This window comes from Arachis ipaensis, chromosome B05 (assembly GCF_000816755.2).
Source record: "Arachis ipaensis cultivar K30076 chromosome B05, Araip1.1, whole genome shotgun sequence".
In the NCBI taxonomy this organism is placed as follows: Eukaryota; Viridiplantae; Streptophyta; class Magnoliopsida; order Fabales; family Fabaceae; genus Arachis; species Arachis ipaensis.
The window spans coordinates 111,568,133-111,580,144 of NC_029789.2; the positions used below are offsets into that span (position 1 = coordinate 111,568,133).

Sequence of the window (12,012 nt, forward strand, 5' to 3'; positions counted from 1 at the left end):
GCAAAATTTGTTATTTTTCAAGGATATCAACATGTGATCATATTGGAAATCATGTATTATTAGTTAATGCATCTACATAAGTTTATCTTTTCAATAATGAGTTAGAGACTTATAGTATCAGTTTAAATAACGAGTAAAGTACTATTTTGGTCTCTAATAGTTGACTTGAGTCTTAATTTTGTCTTTAATACCTGAAATGTTATTTTTTTTAGTCCCAAATATTTTAGTCCATCCTATTTTAGTCCTCTACTTAAAATTAATTTTATTTTCAAAAATTTCTTTTTTTTTAAGATATTATCACTTTTTTCGTTTATTAAAATAGGACAAAATATGACATTTAGAATAAAAATATGATGTTTAAAATGTTACTGAAAAAATTATTACATAGTCCAAATCTTAGGTACTAAACCAGTAATTTATTCGTAAAATAGGTATAAATTATTATACTAGCTTTCTTGGACAAACTTCTCAAGCAAATCAGCAGATCTCGAGTCTCAACATATTGGGGAACTTCCCAAGTCAGTTCCCTGGACAAGAAGCAGATTTATCCTAGTAAGTAGGATATACAATAAAAATCAATCATCAAGACTTATACAATATTTTAAAAATGAAAAAGAGAGTTAAATTCCCACGAAATTATTTCACCAACTGAACTAGAATAGGAGTTTCTTATTTCCAATAATCTTGACGCCAGAGTCCAAATATCCTCAAAGAATATGTATCGATTCTTCCTTTTATAACTTTCGATCTTCTTATTAATTAAAGCATATAACAAAATATTCTTTGACCAAAGAAAAATTTTCTCAAAAGCATTACATGAGTTGAAGTTCTAATGAACATTGAATAAAAAAGATAACACAACTAACTAATTAGCCCTCAGTAGATGAACAACAATCTAGTTAATTAGCCCTTAGTAGATGGCTAGAAATTTCAAAAATGTATACTTCCCGAACGATGAACTTGAGATTATTTCAAACGGTCCTGAATCGTTACATCATAGTTATGCTTAAAATGAGAACAAGGATCGAGATCCTGTATTTTATTGTTGATCTCCATTCTCCAACTTTATTAAATGAAATGAACAAGGATCGAGGTCTATGATCATTAGTTGCAATGCTTCATATTGAAGACTTGAAGTACAAGATCTTTGTTGATGATGCCATCAACCGTTGCATCAAGTAAAAATTTGAGGGTATCCCCTGCAATTAACCTTCAGCTCTATAATCAGTTTGTAGCAGATGAAGTTCATTACAAGGAATGTTTAGTGGCATCCACATGGACGTAAACACGTAGCAGGATTAAAATTGGCATTAATGAGGTCTTTGATAGGCTGAAGCCTCCTATTTACTCTTGAAATTTGGGACAATAGTTAGTAAGAAGGTTCAAGAATCAAGAGAATGAAGGGTAAATTACTATTATAATAAATAAATTGAGAAATTAAATATATATAAATGATAAGACTGCATAAAATAAGTACCATTCAATGGATTGTTCTGATTCCCTGCTTATTGATGCTTATATAGACACCCCTAATGATTTAGTACTTTATTTTGTGGAGACAGCAATATTTGCACTTCATTTGCATTAATCTACATAAGATTATATAAGAATGGATGAACAAGCTAGAAAGCCACCCACAGGGATATAAGCATTCTGTAGGTCCAATTTGCAGCACCTACATGAGAGCCTGAATAATGATGGACATACTATGTTTCCGAGTGCAGCTAAGAAGTTTCATCCACCTGGACCACACTCATCATCCACAAAGTCTCTTGTCCTGCAAGGACATCTCCATCATAACTTGGTATGCATATCATGTAGCAAGTATATTGTAAAATATACATGAAATATTAATTCAAGGCGCACTAGAATATAAATAGTATCCTGGAAAAGTCAAAGACAATAATTTTATTTGAAACAGCAATTAATTTTATCAATGCAAGAACTGCATTAATGGCTTAACATTTGATGCCTAACTTGGTATACTTTGCCCATAAATTTTTCTGCTAGATAAAATGGGAGTTGAACTTCACCTGAGTTTTGGAGAAGCTATGGACATCGTTCCTTTTTCACTCTAGCAATGCCACCCAAAGATTTTAACAAGCTTTTACTGTGTTTGATTACTCTCATCTTTGATCCCCTTGGACAAGATCTACAGTACTGTACCCTTGGTAATCCAGGCAGTCATTTCTGGTTGTATTTCAAAGGAGTTAAGAGGATGCTTGTTTCCATTATCAAGCTACACACCATATACGAATGCTAATTTAAGGGTAAAGAAACTCTCTGGTGGTAGGATCACTTGACATCCAAGGCTAAACTGCAATTTTCATTCACGATCTGGAACTGACATAGGTAGGCATGATGTCTACAAGGAGAATAATATCGAATTTAGCAGAATGTACAACGATCACAACATAATAATAGAAGTCCAATAAAAAATGCTGGGCAAAGAGGTAATGACAATGCACAACTAGATTTAATCAAACACCATCACCTTATTAATCTAACTTCACTAATGCAACCATTCAGGGATAGTATACTAAAAAGAAATAAGTAACTCTAAAAGTTTTCTGATCTTCTGCTTAACTGAATAATGTTTGGTGGAATTGTTCCTACCAATTGCAAAAATGAGACAATGAAAAATACTACATATATCAAGGCCATTGGGACCTATAACTACACAACAGAAAGTTGTTACCACCAGTCACTAAACTCATTTCTCGTCATATTTCACTCTTATCTACCAAAAGCCTACGTCTAAAATATGCAAAATATTATATAGTTACATTAATGATTTCAAGACATGCATACTGAAACGAAAAAGACATAACCTCGAATTGTATGTTAGGGCATGTTGCTAGGATCACAGGTAATGGAGGTGTAACCTACAGCAATAATATAGATCAGGATCCTGATTTGTAAAATAAGAATTACACCAAAAAAGAGGCTCAGCATGGAGAGAAATTTATTGGAACCAGTATTGATGTTTAAGTATTATTATGCATTAAATTAAAAGGGGGGAACAAAAATCAATGATGCTAAGTGAAACTTAAAAATGCTTAAATGAGTATCAAACATACCATGAATATTCTCTTAAGCTGTGAGATACCACTGGCAAACTTAACCTTTGGTGTATCTTTCTTATGCCTATAATTCCTGCAGTGCGGACATATCATGTAGATAGGCAAGTTGCGGTTCAACATCGAGAATGCAAGATCATCACCATCCATATTAATAGCTTGAAGATCCTTCCCAAATTCTTTTGCATGATTCAGGGTCTTTGCCAACTCAACCACATATGCCAAATTGTGTTCATTTGGTGGAATGGAAGTATATATTAGTCCATCTGAAGTCAAATCACTGTTAGCAATCATTTAACTTAATTTGGTCACATCTCTTTCCTTATTTATGAAAGCACCATGAATTTCATTTAAGCATCGATGCACTTTGCCCCGGGAAGCATTCTTGCTGACTTTAGCATGATAAGCCTGATTTCTGCCAGTAGGATCCATAGAAGAAGATCTGCGAGATTCTTCGGAGAAAGAATATAAAGATCCAAGTTCGGTTAGATGGTTTGCATTTAACAAGAAACGATGACGCGCGGGGGTACTCATTCTCAAAGCCAACATACACCATCACATTCTTTGCATAAGAAAATGATTGGCTCCTCTCACCACCGTTCATGTGTACAGGCACCACATTGCTACCTATCTTTAAAAATGGATCACTATCTCTGTTGCTATTATTACCATTACTATCAACAGGTCCTTGAGTTAATGATATATCTTGAGATTTTTGAGATAACTGATGATCAGTAGCTGTATTAACTCGTTTTGCGATCTGATTACTGGGATTACTTTGCTTTGTACCCTTCTCTGAACCTGATATAGGCTATTTCTTTTGCTGGAGAGGAGGGAATCCTGAATCAACAGCCACTGATCCAACAACAACATCAGAAAAAGGTTTTCAACTATATGTTTTAAAACTGCAATTATTAAAAAGTCACAAGAAAGAACAAAAAATGCAAAAATAAAATAAGGGTACAACATCTTCTGTTATCATGAGTATTGCTCAAAGCAAATATAATAAAAACACAACATGATAACAAAACCCAGGGCTTGGCTCATGTATCATTGCTACTGTTTGGATCATTTCTTGAGTTCTGATGTTCCCTTCTACTTATAATGGAAATTATTTAGTTGCTATCACATTCTGAAAAATAAAACTAAAGCAAATCATTACCTGCTTGACATAGATGGTATCCTTAATTATGCCTTACAAATCGATGTTGAAAACGTGTAAATATGAAAACTAAATCACCCCGTAACAGAAAATGTATTAAAGGTCAATGATTGCACTGGTTAATTCAGATAAATTTGTCTCAATTTCTCACTAATTTAAGTAAATTAGGTATAGCAGTTTGTATAGTGAAAATGGTGAACTAATTACCTAATAGAGTTTCATATCTTGAGTCTTGTATTGTTGACTCTTGCAATATTGTGACAAATACTTACGGACTTTTCAAGAATAAGATTAATAAGCTAGTAAACGGAGGCAATATCTACTGGTAGCCCTAAACGTTTGCAGATTTGAAAAAAGAAATTATTAGTCCTCCTAAGAAATTCTTCTAAGTATACTTCTATTTAATAAATAAACAAAGAACTAATTGCCTTATAAAATTTGAAATACATAAAAAATGTCTCATGTTCAATTAACTTAGTACCTAGAAGGATGTTCGGTTAAAAATTATAATAATAAACTAAGCATATAGGCATCATATTTTCAAATAAGATTTTGAAAATTCAATGTTCCTGCATATAGTTTTAGCAAATGGTTTGAAAAGGCTGCCTTTGTTGGAATAGGATAGCTTTACAACTAATATTAATGTCAGTATTACGTAGCACAAATACCTGCCCAACAAAGAATTTCATTCAACTCACTGACGGATGGGGTTCTCTCAATAGCATGGACCTATAATCGAAACAAAAAACATTGAAACGTAACTAAATGTTCTTATGAAAGTAAGGAAAATGTAGGATGAACAAGTATAAGATTTTACTATTATTCACTGTACAAATACATGTTATAAGCAACTATAAATGCCAAGATTTTAAACACAAGAACATCAATACTTGTTGATATAAATATGGGGGAAGATAGAAGTTCATTAAGTATACACCCAATCTCCATTCCTCCACGGTACAGAAAGAGAGAAGATCCTTGCATTTAAGAGGCATCTTTTTTTCTGGGAGAATAACACTTGAAAAAACTTGAATACGAGTGTTAGAGGTACTGAGATAGTTAAAAAAGACAATTATCAATAAAAATTCTGGTGATCATGAAAGTAAAATTGAAACGGAGGGAACAAGGAGAATAGTCCCTCAAAAGACTAGTAGGACAATGTCCTTCTAGTACATTGAAGTCAAAACCCAATTCTGTAATATACAATGTGTTGCAAATGAAAGTTTGCAGCCCATTGACGCATTGAACTAGTTAGAAAATAGCTTCCCATGCTCTTTATTGTACACCTAAGGCTTCACACCATCCTCGATTCCAAGCTTCCAATGATACCCAGATCCAGCTTTCTTCATAGAAGCCTCATAGTGCAGATCCTACATTAGTTTTTTGTGCAAATATGCAATTTAAGTACAGTTTCTCCTTGACCGATGTTTGGCTACACAACAAAGGGGTGGGAATGGGTTGGATTTTTAAAAATCCACTCTGCATCCACTTTAGAACCAGTTTTGTAGTTTATAAAACCAAATTAGAACCAAATTAAAAAGGGAAACCAACTTTAAACCGTTATGGAAAAATATAAACCGATTTTCTACCAATTTTAATATTTAAATCCGGTTTTACATACAAACCGGTTTTGAATCCGGATTTTTGTAAATCCAGTTTTAAAATCAGATTTTTAACCTCGAAACCAGATTTTTTTAACTAAAAATCCACTTTTAAAACCAGTTTTTAGAAATCCAATTTTTAAACCAAATCTTTTAACCTCAAAACCAGAATTTTTAAACTAAAAGTCCAATTTTAAAACCAACTTTTAGAAAAATAATTTTCAAACCATATTTTTAACCTCAAAACCAGTGTTTTAAACTAAAATCCAGTTTTAAAATCAATTTTTGAAAATCCAATTTTCAAATCATATTTTTTTAAAAGTAAAATTAATACTAAAGTCTTGTTTAAAGTAACAGTAGCTAACATGTCTGCTGCTTCAATATTACATCTATCAGTCATCTTGCTATCCATGTAAAGAAGTTATATAACTCAAAATTTGATGCCAAACATATTAAAATTAACACAGACTTGACAAAATTATCCAACAAGATAAATTTGGTAGCAATCAATTTATGTGTTAGAGTTCTACCCAGATTAAAATGTATTGTTATGTAAATTGGGTAATCGTATAATGAAATTGTCCAAAGTCAAAAGAAAACTTAATCAAAACTAAAATGAAAGTGGACAAAAAAATAGGCCTCAGATTCCACAATTTACTCTCATTCAATCATTTGATACAATGAATTTACAAGCAACGACAACGTGTAATTCAATTATTGGCAAGCACAGCTAACAAAGAAGTAAAACCATAGAATTTCTTGTGCTATAGGAATCACATTCATTAAACAGTGTGCGTCAAATAAATGCTCCAAACCCAAAGATCATAATGATCAAGGATCTTGGGAATCAATGGAGGGTATATATTTACAAATAAGATTCTTGGAGATAGCAGCAAGGTTTACTTTGGTAACTTTTCAAAATTATTAGGAACTATATTTACAAATAATAATAGGAGAGTCATCATTCAAATGCAATAAAGTTAGATCATATGTGTATCGAATATCATATATTATAAGTCTATAAATACAACAAAGTAAATAAATTAGATGATCATTTATAAAATAATACCAATCTAGAACACTTACTAACATACCATTTCAGTAGCATATATATCTCCCCAGTTACTTATTTCAGGAACTGTATGTGTTACCGGTTTATCAATTTCGACTAATTTCACAAAGCTAATCAATTAAGCATTATTGAACCATTCATAAAGTTTCTTGGTTCATAAACTAATATCCCACAGGTACTAATCATTAATCCATATCCTTTTAACCACACATATCAATCCCACAGGCAATCAACATTTACTTCTTATATTCAACCGCTATCATCATCATCAAAAATATAAAATCATTGCATATATCATGTATTAATAATAAATGGGTAGGTTTCAAATTAAAAACTAATACATTAGCTACCTTTGACAACCTGCTAACATTAGACAAATATGCTTAATGGTCCATTACCATAGCTGTTGGTGTGTAGCAAAACGAAAGTGCTTGTTCCTAAAAAGTTTACCAATAAAAAAAATTGCGATTAAAATTGTTTGTTGTATTACAGTATACAGTAAATATTGACTTCATATGACTTACTGAGACCCTAGGTGGAAGAAACCATATCTTTGGACCTTCGGAACGAATTTTTTCCTCTTGAGTCATTGTGCATGCAACCATGGTGCACTTGCCAGTTCAGCTGTGCGAGTTCTAATTTCGCGCACCAAATTTTTAGCGCTATTGCCGGAAATTGTTCGTGATTGATAACTACAGGTTGTCTTGTTGCTTAGATTAGGTATTTTTTAGTTTTTGTTTAATTATCTTTCTTTTGATTTTCGAATTCTTTCTTATTTATTTTTCTTAATTTTCGATTGTTATATTATTTATCTTTCCCTTAAATTCGAAATTTTTTTTCTTTTATTTTGGCTATCTTGTTTTTATTTGATTTCAAATTTTAAATTTGGTGTTTCTTTTTATCTTATTAGTTTTTTTTTTGAATTTTCGATTTCTATCTTATCTATCTTTTTCTTTTATTTTCAAATCTTTGTTATCTTTTTTTATTTAATTTCAATTTTTAATTTTAGTGTTTCTTTAGTAATTTTCTTTTTGGTTTAATTAATTTTTCTTTTAATTTTGAATCCTATCTTGTTTATCTTTCTTAATTTTTGATATTTATCTTATTTATCTTTTTCTTGATTTTTGAATTTTATTTTAGATATTTTTCATCTAATTTCAAATTTTAAGTTTGGTATTTCTTTAGTTGTCTTTCTCCTTGATCTCAGACTGGACCATGCTAGAAATTTATTATGATTTTTATCATTTCAGAATTTCATTTGTCATGGTTTGTACAAAGTAGAAATGAGATTCTCACCAAAGTTAAAATGAAGGAAGTGTATGTAACAATAAAAACATGTGGTAGTAATACTTGCACCTGACCAGAACAAAGTCACGCACATTATGTTTATAGAAACAAGATAAATGATAAATATTAGAAATTGATTCAAATGAGACGTATAAAGGAAGACGACACTGAGTTGGATGCATTTTAATCTAATGTTCAGAAATCATGAGGACATACACAAGAAAAAGCATTCAACTTCTTTTTATTTCTAGATGGCTACTACCCATTTTTATTTGTTTCATAATCATTCAATAGATATACATAATTAATATCATACAAATTGTTAAGGCCTTTTCTACTTCATAACTTCTATTTCACTTCTTTTGAAGGAAATGAGCAAAGTTAAAATTACTTTGGAAAGTTAGCGGTACACTTAATTAAAATAAAAATAATTCAGATTAAGTAAATATTTTTAGAAGATTATACACCAAAGCTAAAGCAGTAACCATCCTCTTCCATATGAAAGTGAAAGTGAACGGGGCATTACAAATAACAGAAGAACACCAGTAAACAGGAGCACTGCAAGAAGATAAATTAAAAAAACAAAACACAGCACCAATAACAACACAACATCAGCAACTATAACAAGATGAAAGGTTCAGAAAAATAACACAACAATATCCAAGGTGTTTCTAATCAAAATTAGAGCTACTCTTGTTCCAATTACCTATTTCAATTTCAATTAACTCAATTCAGAATAAAATTAAAGGACATAAAGCAAAAAAAAATGATAGAACAAAAACCTAATTGCAGAAGTAAGGAGGTTGCAGGGAGAGCCGCGATAGAAATATGTTAAGGGATGATCAAAGGAAGAAATATGTTCCGAGCGAAAGGGCAGCAGACGCTTCTTCTCCCGACGGCGATGACGACGACGACGGTGAAGCTTAGTAGGAACGAATTTGAGTATGAAAGAACAATGGAAGGGAGAAAATGTTCTTCACTCAACAGGGGAGATGTTCTTCAATGGAATGGTAGAACGAATCAAATTAAAACTGATTTGATAAAAAATATAAATTTATTTTTTAATATTTACAAAAATTATATAATTATCCATCTTAAAAAAATATTTAATTACAAAATGACCATACTTTAATTAAGATATTAATTCTTATTGAGTTGAATTAACTCAAATTAAAACTAAACATCTAATTAAAATGTACTATATCATAAAAGATAATTACATGTTGTTTTAGACGAAATTTAATAGAACTCATCTATATATATTAAAGCACACTTTTTGAGATCTAGATCAACTTTAGAAAGCTTTTAAAAACGTTTCTGAGGCATCATAAGTAAAACTAAAACTCACTTCCAAACTTAATATAAGAGTTGAAAAGATATACATAAGTGATATATACTAGCTTGATCTAAAATACTTAAATCTAGTTCTCAAAAGTAACTTGAAAGTTCCACAATAAAATAAAATGAGTGTATAATTAATATTCTTTTTTGAAACCTTCACAAGTTAAGTTTTGGCTTAGATTGGATCACAACCAACCTAATGAGAGCGTTCGATATTATTTCATCAAGCCTTTTTAGATCTATTAAGCTAGTCAGATCTGTTTTTTGCTAATCTAAAAACTTTAAATATTATTTTCTCAAATTTTATTAGAAATTGCTATGTTTTATAGAATTAAATTAAATATGTGTAAACTAAAGTTAAATTTAAAAGGTGTTTTATTTAAAATAATTTGTAGTACAAAAGATTTGGATGTTAAAATTGTACAAAGTAATATTTTTATTTGGTAGTTTGATTTTTGCATTTACTTTTGTTGATGGACTTAGTCTTCTTATGTAGTGTTCGTTCTCCTTTTTCTTTATTGGTTGTTGTTAGAGTTCTTACTTTCTTCTTTCTGTCGTAGATTCTTGTGAAGGCATATTCTTTATGAATTGTTGAGTTGTATGCACTTTCTATTATGTTATTTGTTCCATCTTTGCATGTATGTTCTTCTTTCGAAGATGTGTCTTGAATTTGTATGATTTTCTTTCTCTTTAATTTCTTAATGGGTATGTGATCTTCGTTTGATGATATTAGTGTTGGCGAAGTTGGTTCCTATAATCAATGAATAATTTAAATTAGAAATAAAAATGATGTCTTAAATAAGTGAATTTTTTCTAGAGTATTACTTATTTTATTTGTTGTAATGGGTGTTGAGGTTCGGTGTTTTTGGTTGGAACAAATGTCTTAGTAACAGTGTATTGTTGACAATCTTTTTTGAGATTAAAATCATTTACGTTCAAATATAAGTGTAAAGTTGCACAAATTTTTCAATTGGGATGATATTTCAATGTCATTATTTTTCTGGAGTGTCATTAGATTTGAAGCAGTTGTGCCCAACACTTTCTTTTCTTCGCCATCAAATAGTACAAAAATTGTTGTAGCACTTTGATCTGAAATAAGTATTGGGTTAGTAACTAATAATTTAATAGGTGAGATTATAAAAAGTATATAGGGTTACCTTATTGTTGGATATTGTGGTGTTTGATTACATGTGCCACAAATGTAGTTGTCTCATTTTCATCTAATATAACCATTTCTAATCAAAGAGGCTCCTCTTCGTTTGTGGTTGTTAATGTTTTTCATAGACAAACCATGTAAACTTTGATAAACCAATTGTCTGTTTGTTTGGTAATATTGTCTAAAGAATTATACTTCATTAAGTAAGTTTGAGATGTCATGTAGTTCGGAAATAAATTTTTTTTGCTAAATTTGATGTTATTTGAAGGAATAGTGATAAGAGACTTATATAAGTAGGTCAAATAATATGAAATTTGAATATTTGTAACATAAAATTTATTATAATTAATAATATTATTATGAACTTTGTAATATAGATATTTATTATATTTAATGAGTTATTTATAGAAATTAATTATTGAGGGTTATAAACTTATTATATAGTTTGTTACATTTAATGAGTTATTTTTTTGTATAGTTTATTTTTTTTTTTTTGCTAATTTAGAAATAATAGGTGATTTGGTAAAAATTGTATGGTTGATTCTAAAATTTTGTCAAGTGATGTTGCTAACATGGCATTAGTAGAAGGAGAAACATGTCTTAAAAATAATGTGGATAAACTTATGTATATACTTTTATATATTAAAAATAGATTCACCAATATAAGTAAAACTATATATATGTATGTATTTATTTAACTAACTTTTTCAGGTAAGACTCAACATTCCACCAATTTGAGAATTTTAAATTAAGCAATGCTAGGGGCCAGCAACATTTGTGATTGGTAGCCATCAATTAGCCATCAATGATGATTTGATGGTGTGAGATTGGTGTGAGATTTCATCCAATGGCTCACCTTTCTCTGCTGGTTACATGCTGGCCAAAATGCAATAAAATTGCTGGCCCTAGACTTTTCCTTTTAAATTTTCTTTCCTCAACCCTTTTTAAAACTAGAGATTATTATTACTATTAGATTAGTTTACAGAAAGATCTATAAAATATATAGACATACAATGTTTAAAAGAAGTGTTGAGTACTTTGAATTGAAAAATTTAACAACTTAGTTCGAAGACCTATCTTGATTTTGAGTAAATTCAAAGGTGTCATCAAAATATGAATACTTATGATAAAAGTGGTTGTCAATGTAAGGTATGTTTAAACAGTTCGACATCAAAAAAGAAAAAATAGTTCTAAGAATCAGCCACCAGAATAGTCATTATTTAGGATAAAAATTAATTGTAGACGAACCGTAAAAAAAATCTATTAAATTATTTTAATTTTTAACAATCAACTAATTTAAATTAATATAATAT

The 12,012-nt window shown here is 30.1% G+C and overlaps 1 protein-coding gene across 1 annotated transcript; it reads right to left on the reverse strand.

Annotated features, from left to right (window-relative positions):
• Positions 1,702-5,653, reverse strand: LOC107641973. Its single transcript, XM_021124251.1, has 5 exons — positions 4,911-5,653; positions 3,081-3,935; positions 2,832-2,885; positions 2,034-2,365; positions 1,702-1,777 (listed from the first exon to the last, which is right to left on the reverse strand). Exons 2-4 carry the CDS (start codon positions 3,372-3,374, stop codon positions 2,327-2,329), a joined length of 387 nt encoding a protein of 128 aa, XP_020979910.1. The 5' UTR covers positions 3,375-3,935; positions 4,911-5,653; the 3' UTR covers positions 1,702-1,777; positions 2,034-2,326.